The sequence below is a fragment of the Etheostoma cragini genome, chromosome 8 (genome assembly GCF_013103735.1).
Source record: "Etheostoma cragini isolate CJK2018 chromosome 8, CSU_Ecrag_1.0, whole genome shotgun sequence".
NCBI lineage: Eukaryota > Metazoa > Chordata > Actinopteri > Perciformes > Percidae > Etheostoma > Etheostoma cragini.
Genome location: NC_048414.1, coordinates 14,234,423 through 14,247,319, shown reverse-complemented (window position 1 = coordinate 14,247,319; position 12,897 = coordinate 14,234,423). Strand labels below are relative to the sequence as shown.

The following is a 12,897-nucleotide window of genomic DNA, read 5'->3' as shown; positions in this document are numbered from 1 at the left end:
TTCTTGGTACTCAGTGGGAGAATGTCGACTGCCAGCGTTCCCTTGTTTACTGACGACCTGATAAACGCGTCTGAAGTGAAAGAACTAACAGGGTTGGATAGTTGTGAGGGCATTTTAGAAATTGGTATAGTTCCAAAATTTGTAAATAGGAAGGTGTCAGAAAAAGGTTGTTTAAGCATTAATTACAAAAAATATATATGTATATGTGGAAGGACTGATTAATGTTTACATTTGTGAAATGTTTTTTGGTGAGAATAGTTTCGAACTGAAAAAAAGCATGCTAGAAAACAAATAGAAGCACAATATATTATTTATGTCAATTCTGTTACTTTGTATTTCATGTAAATAGTTATGACAAATAGTACTATGGGAGAGATATTTCTTAAATCCATTTGTACTGGCTTTGTAGAAAGTTTATTCTATTTTGAAAGAGCATCGTATATTTGATAGCCAAATTGTGTAAATGTTTCTTTACGTGACGTTATTCAGAACTGCTAGCACTGATAATAATTTCCGGTACCTCTTTGTTCAAAGGTGGTATAGTCATTGCATGTCTTTAGATTGCATTTGACCTTAGTTGTTAGATTGAGCGATATGGCTCGTTAATTTCCAAAATGTATTAAAACGTTTTCTGAAACATTTGTCATTAAACATAACCTTGATAAGCAAAGCCTATGAAAACACAATTTTAAAATGTTAATGATGATGTTTTAACTGTCCATTTATAAGTATCGCAATAGAAATTAAATTCCTATTGACTGCAATGGTACATACATGTATGAATTGTCTGTCTCAGAATTTAAGTTTTTATTATTTTATGAATATTAGCTTCATCATAGTTTTACAAGCTTCTATGTGTTTATTAGATTGTTTTATTTATTATTATTATTTTTTTAACTTTATTATATTTATTTGACATAATTGTTGGTTTCAATATAGTTGTGGCTATTTTGTACGGTAAATGACTTGAGAAAATAAAAATACCCATCTCACATGATGTCTAAGAGTTTCCTTTCTTTGAAGGTGGCCTCACCGTCAATCACAGACTCAGGAATCGCAGAGTCCCATTCATGAAGTCAGAATTCAAACTGAGAGAGAAGCAGCTCTCTGCTGGGATTACATTACACGGGTTGTACGGATATTAATAACCTTTACTCCTGAGACATGACAGAAGCTCACAGACACTGATTCCTTACAGTTGTCAGGAACTGGTGTGTCAACGTTGTTGATGAGGCCCATGAACTACACTTATCACTTCATTGCCAAGACACGTGGTTCTTTAAGTTCAAGTGTGTCTATTTATCTACAAGTAGGATGGCCATGCAGACCTAGTCATGTGGTACAGTTAGCTTAACGCTCACTGAGCAACCTTCCGTCACTTGAGGTTTAAGTTAAATTATTTTTTTCTGAGTCTGCAAATATTCTTAACAGATTGTGAATCAGTTTTCTGTCTTATTCTGTGTCAGAGTTAAGGCTAAAGAAACTAAAAGTGTCTTAACAGTTGAAATGTCAGATTCACATCAACATTAAAATCTAATCAACTGGGCATTGGCCTCGGGCCTATCTGTCAAGTAAGTTTGCCCAAAATCCATTCTTAAATATTTAATATATTCATGTGATAGACTAGCAGGGAAAAAACTAATTAAAAAGGTGGAAAGCTGACTGTGAGAGGTGCCATGGGTAGTCTCTGGGGATATCATGTCAGTCTCCAGATCAACAGCTAGTGGATTTAGTTTTTGATTTTGAAAATTAGGATCATATTTTATTATTTATTTAGAGACAATATACATGTGTATTCAAAATCACATTGTAAACAGTTTTCATTGTGTTTAATTTATTCCGTCAAATTAGTTTTTATGTTTTAATCTTGGTACAATTTAACTTTTCTAGCATTAATGTGCACACACAAATACTGCAGTACATTTTTGAGGTCCTTGTACTTTACTTGAGTATTTTTATGCTATTTTATAAACTATGACTCTGCTGCATTTCAGTGGCAAATATTGTACTTTTCCCTTCACTACACTTGTTTGACAACTGTAATAAACGACTACTGAAAGTATAAGAAAGTCTAAGGTGCTAGATTTAAAAAAACAATGATCAGCTAATTAAATATGATGCAGTTAATAGATACGCAGAAATTATGAAAAAGAGATGCACATCTCTGGTGCCCAAAATGACATGGATGCTAGATCAAAACAATAGCATCAAAAAAAACAATCAGATCAGCCCACCACACTGCTCCCGTTAGAAGGATCAAAACATCTCTAGCATTTAAGTTGCAGTTATAGATAAACCCAGTACATAAAGTAGTACAAAATTGCCTTTCTTTGGAAAGTTACAACATAAAATGCTGCATACACAGTAATACATCAATGATAATAATCCAGTATTATGAAAGAATCAAAAGTAAAAGGACTTGTGCTTTTACTTTGAGTCCATTTTGCAGGTAGTAGAGGTAATGCTCATGCTTTCCGATACAAGACTTTTACTTGTAGTGAAAATTGGCATATTGCTACATTTTAAGTTAAATATGTGAATAGTTCTTCCTCTACTGTTTGAAAATGAGAAATATGAACCATGATATATCAATATGACATTTTTTATGGAGAAGTATGAAATGGTATTATTGAATTATTGCCATCCCTGTCTTACAACACCGCGCAATAAAAACATGATTTAGAAATACCGGTATTTAAGCGAAATTCACTACTTTTTATTCACTACTGATTATTGTACAATATTCTGATTTATGATTCAAGGCAGCATAAATTGGCTAAAATAGTTGGAAAACAAACAGCAAGATCTTTAGATTATCTTTTATTACATTGTGGGAGATCAACATGGGGACCCCTGTGTGTTCAGACTGAGTATTTCAAGAGTGCATGTGTCACAGTTATTCTTACCTCCCACTACTTCATCAAGGATAGTGCTGGCGTCTGGTATTCACTGCCATGTTACTGACTGCTGAGTCACAACACCATGACAGCCCCTGAACCAGCAGCAAACACAATGTTTATTGGAAATGACTCATTTAGTAGAGAGATGATCAACGTTACTATGTGCACATAATGTTCACTGTCTCAGTGTATTTCTGTACACCACCTCAGCTTCAATCAATAAATGGTGTCAAAGTTGGAGAATACACAAATTTGCATCCAGTCAATTCAAGAATTCAAGATTGTTTTTTCTTGTTGAGCAAAAAATCTTTGGTGACACAACTGAACAAACTTCCTATAATAAATGACATTACTATGCTTTTGCTTGATGGGGCAGAAACATTAATTATTTTAGCCTACATCAAAATCCAAATAAATTGATTTTCTTTCTCTTTCCATAACCTTCACTGAGCTTTTATTGACCTTTGCTTGTTTGCACAGAGATGCATTTCACTCAGGAGTGGCAGATAGTTGTGAAACACACGTAATGCAGTTGCTTAATCTTTGACCTCATCCTTCAAATGTTTCTCTCCGAGGCCTCAATGATTTAATGTGAATTTATTGGGAAAAATCACACTTTCTGACAAGTATCCTCAGTAAAAATATAACTGGAGATAGAGGGACTCAGTGCACTTCTCACTTTCTTTTCTTAGCTCAATTGTTCAGCCACTTGGATCCTGAGCATGACACACATTCGTAACAATCGTCCAGCCCCCGGCCCCCCAAATAGGAGCGCCTAAAAATAAGCTGCATGCCGCTGGCTGGGGTCTGACCAATCACTCCTCCGTAAACCGACCCCGACTCCCGTTACCCTTATGGATTAGCAAATAGACTATGATCACAGAGGGTGAGTGACGCGGCCCAGGGTCCTTTATATACCCAACTCTTTCCTCTCTCAGCAATCAAGTTAAACACGCTCAGAGTCATAGACAGTGCTGCTCCAGCTCACCTGCCACGATACTCAAGAAGCGACATTCTTCCCGTGGCCATATTAGACGAAGGACTTGTCAAGAGGGTGCCAATTAAAAAAAACAGAGGACGACCAGCTGCCTTGCACATAGTAAATCGGATATTTTAATCCATCACTGTCCTGACATAAGTGGTTTCTTCGCAAGTACATTCGAAAAATCTCTAAACTGCTTTTCAAATTCTCCCAAGTTTGAACTTTCCTCCGCGAGAGTGCGCTTGCCATCGACCTGCTAAAAGTTTCTGCGCTGCCAAGCGCACAATTCAACACATAAGTGTCGCCGAGGTATAAAAGGGGACACGGAAAAAGCCACCATGATGAGCAATAACTACAGTGAGCAGCTGCCTCCACAGTATTACCAGGCCACCGACTTTGGGGAAGAGGAGGACGACGACGAGATGCCAGCCACGGAGAAAGACCTGGCCGAGGACGCGCCATGGAAGAAGATCCAGCAGAACACCTTCACCAGGTGGTGCAACGAGCACCTCAAGTGCGTCAACAAGGCCGTCACCGACCTGCAGAGGGATTTTACAGATGGGCTGAAGCTAATTTCACTCCTGGAAGTTTTGAGCCAGAAGAAAATGTACAGAAAGTACCACAACAGACCAAACTTCCGTCAGATGAAACTGGAAAATGTGTCTGTGGCACTAGAGTTCCTGGACAGAGAGCATATCAAATTGGTCTCAATAGGTAAGTTAAACTTGAATGGTTTCTGGAAACAATACAGTGGTAAAATGCAAATATAAAAAGTTGCCAGGGCTATTATTAGATAGTAGCCTAGGAACAAGTTATAAAAAGGATGGCAGTGACAGTGTGCCCAATACGATGCTGTGCTTTGATATCTAAAAGCTGAACCATGGCAACAGGATTTCATATCTTTTGATATTTTTTAATCTGTCAAACCTTTTCCGACACATACAGATTTTGTAGCTACTCTATTGGCATGTCATCAGCCCAGGTGTCAGCCAGTACTGAGACATGGGTTTCACATGCCTCTGGAAAGCTGCATTGAGCTGGAGTCAACAGCTTATTGGAAAGTTACTGCAGAGGTGCCACTGAGGTTATTAACTTGTGTCAGGGCCGATGACTAGTGTCTCCATAGAATGCGTAAGCTTACTCCCGCTGCAGCAATGTGGTAAACTATGGGCTGGAAATTCACTAGGCCTGTGCTAATGAGAATGACTTGATTTCTACATGTGGACAGCAGTCACACGCACACACCTCTACACATGAACAGGCACACACACTCATCTCTGTCAGGTCAGAGGTCAGAAGAACTCACTGGTATTCTTTGCTGACCGCCAATGGCTGTCCAGAGCTATCAGCAACTCCTGTGAGGTGTGGATTAATTTCGGAGGGATTTAGGGATCAGAATGTGGTACAGATAGCTGAAGTTAAAATAAATTGTTGTGGACATGTGTCACATCCTCACAGTCACCAGAAGAGTAATTCACTCCACCAGAGTGAACAGAATGCCACCTCTTGGAAATATTTAACAACTGAGGAGAAACTAGTAGCCTAATATGAAAAGCAACGATATTGTAAGATTAATAGTTATTGCTTACTGTAATTATAACCCTGCAGGCAAACCCACAAGTCACACAGAGGAAAAGTTATTAAGTATTAAACATTTTTCTGTTTTGGTGACTAATGATCCTGCCACACACTTGAGTGAAATTCCCGTCATGGCTGAGGCTTTGGCCGGTGGACTGCGAAGGCCACCGTTTGTGTGTGTGTCTCAGTAGCAAGCTCTATCTCAGGTGATCACTGGAGGGCAAAAGTCACTGTCACAGATATGACTTCAAGGTTAGCAGAGTGTGTGTCCTGGATAGTGTGTAGGACTTAATATGTGTGTGTGTGTACGTGTGGGTCTGGCACCATTGTCCCAACTCAACTGTTTTGATAGAAAGACGGTGTGATAATATAAGTCCTGGCACCCTCTCCCTCCATCCTGCTTCAGTTGGTCAATGCAGCCCTCGTAAGATGATGTCTCAGTCTCATTATAGTGACCCAGAGCCACTAAAAAAATCACCACAGGCTTAGTCGCACATGTGTCGCAGTGTGTAACTAGATACCATTTGATGGATGTCTTTTTGAGCACACAGTTGCCCTTAAATCCAGACACAGCAGGATCAAAACCACGCTGTGCACGTCGTGCCACCTGCCTGCGCCAGTCAAACGGTGTCACATCAAACACTGCCCTCTGATAGGAGGCACTCATCTATGAAAAGATAAATAGTCTCAATAAAACAGTCTTGTGACAAACAACTGGCATCAAAGTGCCCTAGGTATTAAAGTCTTACTGAATTAAGTGAAGTGTATCACCCAAGATTAGTCGATGAAACATTAAAGTGAAGCGCTCCTCAGAGGTTTTTTGGCTTTAATGGCTGAATTTTTAAATTAGGTGGATTTGAAATGGCTTATTTGACAAACTTTTACCTCAGAGAACTTCAGAAAACAAGCAGTGTGCTTACCGTCATTGAGTGTAATCTCCACCTATTTGATTTATCACACTGTCACGCTACATGTTTGGGACGTAATTGAAATCCAAGTGGCTTTTATGCAGAGAGGGATCCACTTCCACATATCCTCAGCTGTCACAGTGTCTCAGAGTGCCATTGTGACTGGATGACAGATTGTCAGGGGTCCTCAGCCAGACAGCTGTCTGAGAGAAAGGGGCTCGGGGGAAGCAGCGCAGAGCATTACATTCTTGTCTCCTCAGCAGTCAATCATCATTGTTTATATTTTTGGTCAACTCTGCAGAACAGCAAGGAAAGTCTATTTTAGAACAATATAGAGAATGTAGACCTCTATGTCAGTAGAGTATCTAGAGTAGATTGCACAAATCTCTCCGGAAGGGCCCATAAACAATCAACAATGAAGATACAGTTATAGTATACCACCAAAAATACTGTAAGACAACTGTCACTGTAAGTGAACTTTTTGGATGTTTCAAATCGTCATGAACACTTTTGTCTCTACTGTCCAACTGCAGATAGCAAAGCCATTGTGGATGGGAATCTAAAGCTGATCCTGGGTCTTATCTGGACTCTCATCCTCCACTACTCTATCTCCATGCCCATGTGGGATGACGAGGATGACGAGGAGACCAAGAAGCTGACCCCCAAACAGCGCCTGTTGGGCTGGATACAGAACAAGGTTCCCCAGCTGCCCATCAACAACTTCAACCGTGACTGGCGGGATGGCAAAGCCCTGGGAGCTCTGGTCGACAACTGTGCACCCGGTAAGAAGTGTGTAGTTGCATCAGCTGAGTCAGGCTGGGCGGAATAAATGCTGAGTCAGAATACGTGCTCTGCCTGTTAAAAGACTTGTTGTATATAGCGTTTTTCTATGATTACTGTGAAAGTTGGGGTCACTCATGTGTCAGTCAGTGAATCACCTTCTCTTTGTTCCTCATCTAGAAATAAGGGGGTATATATCTGCCACACATTCTGCAGCCATTGTAATGCGGTCATTGTAATCTCTCTCTTGAGAGCAGGTAGTGTCAGTAGGTTGTTCTGTAGATAGGTTGCTGATGGCCAAGGGACGTCCCTGCCAGCTGTCCCACCGTAACTAAAGCTTTTACTCTTACTGGTTAGGGCCCAGAGGCACAAGCCCGGCTTTAGTGTTTATAGCCTTACTGCTGCACAACACCCCCAAATTTGGGCACCATTCCTCCTCTTCTGTCAAGGGGGATGCTTGGCTCCGCATCAAATGCAGAGTTATCTCTCACAGGGAGGTGCCTAAGCTACAGATCCAAGGACCACAAGGCCACAGTTTGAGTCACTGCCAGTTCAGGCGACTGCATTCAACAATGAAAATTAGAGAGTCCTCTCTTAGCTGTGCTTCACAAAGCAAAAGGTAGAGTGTAGCAAGAGGAGCGTAGAGCAGAGTGTGTAACTGTTTATATGAGCCATTGATCTGCAGAGACGCATCTTTCAAACAGTGCTGCAGCACTGACCATACAAGGTTCTGTTATTTCATCAGCTAATACCAAACAGCAAGGTATCTGACGAAACTCACTCCGTTCTGAAACATAGAAGCTCTGCTTGTAATCCAGATACAAATGTACAAAACCAGTTAATTGGCCAGACCACAAGAAACCAACATTCTATATGAAAGGCATCTTCAATTTCTATTTGTGTATGCAGTATTTTCTTACACAACTATAGCACACGTCCCCCCCATTATTACAGTGATGTTGCATTATAAACTACATGACTATGAGTTTACTCCAGAGCTGACATTACTTTGACATTTGACATTACTCCAAAAGTAACATGCTGGACAGCACACCCTGGTGCCTCCCAACTGACAGCTCTTCTGTACAAAGTTTTTTCTTTACTGCCACTGCAAACTCGTCTCTTGAGATGCGTGTAAACTTAACCCTGTTAATACCGTGGGCCTGTGTCTATATTACTGTAATTGGATATTAGTATTCTATGGTGTGCCTGTATGGACCTTTTGAGTGAGTGGCCATCACCAACGCTAATCCAATTTAGGCATTAGCAGCACAGAGGAAGCTAGCTTTAGTCACAGTGAAAGTGCAAGAGCGTCTTTAACAGTCGAAAGATATATTTTTTTGTCACACATATTCACAGGAGCAGAGCAGTGTGGGTAAGGGCATGCAATGTTGTACTAGAAGGTGTTAGACAGATAATGGTGACAGGCCAAGTGGCCTTATTATAGCAACAGCAGTGTAACACATTGTCTAATAGTCCTGTTTGCATTCTGTTAGGTTTGTGTCCTGATTGGGCTGAGTGGGACCCAAACCAGCCTGTGCAGAATGCCAAAGAAGCCATGCAACAGGCGGACGATTGGTTGGGTGTGCCTCAGGTAAGATGCACGATAGATGTCAGTCACAAAGTGCTTTTTAGTTTGCTTTGGCTCAGTTGGGTGTCAGATGGGAGGGGTTGATATCACAGGGCATTACAACAAGATAAACATATGGTGCCTTTTCTGTTTTCTGATCAGCAACATAGTTTATTCTCAGTGGATAAACATTCAGCAATCACCAATTTTTTCCAAGCATTTTAAAGCAAGCGCCAAGACACATTTGTATATAAAAACATGCCTCACCATTTGAGGCTATGAGGCAATACTGAACTGAAAAGGCAGTACTGTGTGGAGCTCAGTGTTTTTCCAGGGCGATCGTGCTGGAGGGTCTCATGAAATATTTATCACCCATCTCACTTTTAATATTTCCATTTACTTTATTGTTGCTCTCACTCAGTGAGTGAGTCTGTAAGAGTTTTATTTAGTAGATCTGTGAATTTCTGGAGGTGTGAGATTTCTGAACACCTTCTGAGCCAGCTCCTGAAACAGAGGTGTAAATATGCCTGTGCTCATCAGAATAACAATATGAACAGATTTGTATATATTATACAATATATATATTGTCATATGCTCTATGCAAGTTGTTTACTTGTTTGTCTAAGGCACAGGGTTAACTGTTCTCCATGAGGCTTAGCAGTGGTTAGATACTGTAGGCGGTGGGTGTGTGTTATGGCTCTGCAGGCCTGGGGGCTTCAGTACAGTGTAGTGGTTTTAAGGAGATGTGGGAATGGTCTGGCTCAGGATTAATCCCCCTGGCTGGCTTATTGAGGGCAACAATCCTTAACCCTGCTGTCCTGGGGTTAAATATAACCAGCGTGAAGCTTGGCTTTGTGCCACTGTGTGATAGACAGGCAAACAAGTGCATAGGGAGATATAAGTCAGAGGTGGGGGGAATAAATGAGTATGATCCTTGTTAAATCTTAGTAAGTGAAAGTTGTGTTAATAGTGAATCATACCCCTCTTACAAATGATAATACTGTCAATATAAACATAAATTAGGATAGGTGTTTTACAGTGACGGTTGTTGCAGGATGTTGCTTTCTTTTCATTTAAAACACAACACACATTATTAACCTGTACTGTGCTGGCTTGCTTTGCGGTAGGTGATTGCCCCTGAGGAGATTGTGGACCCAGATGTGGATGAGCACTCAGTGATGACCTACCTGTCTCAGTTCCCCAAGGCAAAACTGAAGCCCGGAGCTTCTCTCAGGCCCAAACAGCTTTTTCCAAACAAGGCCAAAGCCTATGGACCTGGTGGGTAGCCCAATAGTAACCATGGACACCTGCACAGTTCACAACAGTTCACACTTCTAACATGTACATTGCTCCTAGTCTCACTTTGCCAGACCCTCTTCTAAAGCGCCCTGAAGTTTGGGTCTGGCTATTCCACATTTCATTTGGGGATGTGCTCTGGTTTAATGACAATTCTTTAAACCAATCAGAATTGTCATGGGCGGCACTAAGCTCCGCACAGAGCCGCTGCAAAATACTCAGATTGGACAGATGGTCTAGCTAGCTGTCTCAATTTACTCTGCAGAGATCTGAGAAGCAGTCAAAAACAGTCCTCATTAATTCACCAAATTTAAAATTCCAACAAAAAGAAAGCAGAAGGAAATGGAAAATACATGCATCCGGCGGAATTACCTGCGTGACCGATGCAATCCTGGAAGTGTAACGTCAAGGATATAAACTACATTTCCCCAAGCCTTGCAGAATATATCACCACACCCTGTGTCTATTCATTCACATTAAAGGTATTGAGCCTCACGGCAACAAGGTGCTACAACCAGCTGTCTTCACTGTGGAAACTCTGGAAGCTGGCAGTGGTGAGGTCCTGGTGTATGTGGAGGATCCAGAGGGACACAAAGAGGAGGCAAGTTATACCTGATCAACAAAGGATCTTAGCATACCGCCTGCTAGCCACCTCTGATAATCCTGCTACATTTAAAAGTTTTGCAACGTGTGGCATCTAATCTAACCAACCTTATCGTACTTTGTCATCTTATTCTCCAGGCTAAGGTTAAACCCAACAAGGACAAAAATAGATCTTACACTGTCACCTATGTTCCCAAAGTTGAAGGTGTTCACAAGGTATTTTCTTTCTGATGTGCATTTGGTCAACACATCACTCAGCACAACACAGAAAACAACACTCTATTTAAAGATGTTTTACCTTTGTATTGCTTATCTTTACAGGTGAAAGTGCTTTTTGCTGGTCAGGACATTGACAAGAGCCCCTACACAGTGAATGTGGCAAAGGATATGGGTGACCCCAGAAAAGTCCATGCCAGGGGACCAGGTCTGGATCCTACGGGCAATGTGGCTAACAAACCCACCTACTTTGACATCTACACAGCTGGTTAGTATGGAAAATTTAACTAATTTACATACTGACATGTACACATGTGGACAACAGGAATGTGATTTGATGACAGGCTTGCTGCGTTTTCACACAAATTCTAAGGAAATACTGTGATTTTCTCAGACAGATTAAAGCTGCAGCATGTACTTTGACCTGTGATGACTGATTGTTTTCCTGTCACAATCAGGTGCTGGTAATGGCGACGTCAGTGTGGTAATTGTCGATCCTCAGGGCAAAAAGGACACAGTGGAGCTTATCCTGGAGAATAAGGGGGACAGTGTTTTCCGTTGCACTTATCGTCCCATGCTGGAAGGGCCTCACACCATACACATACTGTTTGCAGGCCAGGAGATCCCAAGGAGCCCATTCACTGTCAACATCGCAGAGGGTGAGCCATCTGTCTGTATTGCAAATTATTGTCAGACTAATCAGATTTCTCATCATGCTGTTAGTGTCACAGTGATCTGTCCATCTGACATCTACAGTCATCTTTATTTCCCCTGGGAACAGCCACTGATTATAGAATCATAACCCTTCCTATCTGTCATTTCTAGCTCAACCAGTTGCTCCTCCCATGGGAGCTCCACTGCAGATAGTCCCTCAGTCAGTGTGCACCCCTCCTGGAGCGAAGGCTAGGAATGGGGTACCCCCCAAAAAACCTGGCCGCCCAAGTTAGTATGGCTTGCTGGAAGAGCCTGTGCCCATTGCTCAGCCAGATGCCCCCAAAACTTTAGCTGTGCGGCGCCCTGCAGATGCCCTTCTGTGCTTTCTCTAAGATTAGGGTGCCACGGCTCAATGCCGTGCCTGCGTGGTTGCCTGCTACATCTTCTTGCGTCCAACTATGCATTTTTGTTTGCTTTGTTGTTTTCTGTTAAATGTATTTGCTTGTGCTGTTGACATGTTTGTTTTATTACGTCCAAATTTGCATCAGCCAGTTTTCAATTTAAGCCTGCAGTCAACATTTCTGAGCTACTGACTGAAATGTTGTCAGATGCTTCCTCGATGCTCTTGTCAATGTTCTTTTCAACATTCTGCACTTGTGTTATATGTACTGCAAAAAGCATCGTTTTCATTTGCAGGTTCTGTCAGTCAAACTTTAAAGAATCCCACTTGAATTGGATATTTTACTGTCTTTGCTACTAACATTGCTGTCCACTGCTGGCTACTCTCAGTTGCCGTTTGCTTTGCTAAAGATTTCTCTCTTTCACACTTGTTGTTATTCCTTTCAGCAATGAACCCAAATGCCTGCAGAGCTACAGGCAGAGGCCTTCAACCTAAAGGTGTGAGAGTAAAGGAGGTTGCAGACTTCAAAGTTTTCACCAAGGGAGCTGGCAGTGGATCATTGAGCGTCTTAGTCAAAGGACCAAGTGAGTCAGTCAGCTCTTTCTTCTCTGCATCACTTCTCACACCTCGTACTGTTTTAGAATAATTCACATTCACAATTTATTTTTTATTTTTTTTCTGTAGTGAAGGGTAGCGTTCACATAGGCGTATGCTAATCCAAATTCATAAAATGTCTCTTCGACATCAAAATAATAAAAATCCATTTTGACTTTTTTATTCTTCCACAGCTGGAGCAGAGGAGCAAGTGAAAGTGCGAGATGCAGGAAACGGTGTCTATGAATGTGAATATTACCCCCTAAAGCCCGGTAAATACACAGTCAGCATCACCTGGGGAGGCCAGCCCATCCCACGCAGGTAGGGTCCTATTTCTGCTAGGGCTGCTCGATTTTGGGAAAAATCATAATCACGATTATTTTGGTCAATATTGAAATCACGATTATGTAACACGA

The 12,897-nt window shown here is 41.4% G+C and overlaps 1 protein-coding gene across 2 annotated transcripts in view; it reads left to right on the top strand.

Moving 5' to 3' along the window:
• The first annotated feature begins 3,824 nt into the window (after positions 1 to 3,824).
• The window catches only part of LOC117949798 (filamin-C-like), a 23,225-nt gene continuing 14,152 nt past the window's right edge, over positions 3,825 to 12,897 (top strand). Inside the window, exons 1-11 of one of the 2 annotated variants that reach the window (XM_034880332.1) lie at positions 3,825 to 4,596; positions 6,902 to 7,150; positions 8,645 to 8,742; positions 9,846 to 9,996; positions 10,497 to 10,615; positions 10,756 to 10,833; positions 10,939 to 11,101; positions 11,292 to 11,492; positions 11,659 to 11,775; positions 12,334 to 12,471; positions 12,676 to 12,802. In XM_034880332.1, the coding sequence (XP_034736223.1) occupies positions 4,221 to 4,596; positions 6,902 to 7,150; positions 8,645 to 8,742; positions 9,846 to 9,996; positions 10,497 to 10,615; positions 10,756 to 10,833; positions 10,939 to 11,101; positions 11,292 to 11,492; positions 11,659 to 11,775; positions 12,334 to 12,471; positions 12,676 to 12,802 (1,817 nt within the window). In that variant the 5' untranslated portion in view covers positions 3,825 to 4,220. The remainder of the gene's footprint in view (positions 4,597 to 6,901; positions 7,151 to 8,644; positions 8,743 to 9,845; positions 9,997 to 10,496; positions 10,616 to 10,755; positions 10,834 to 10,938; positions 11,102 to 11,291; positions 11,493 to 11,658; positions 11,776 to 12,333; positions 12,472 to 12,675; positions 12,803 to 12,897) is intronic. The other variant, XM_034880333.1, reaches the window with a different exon arrangement.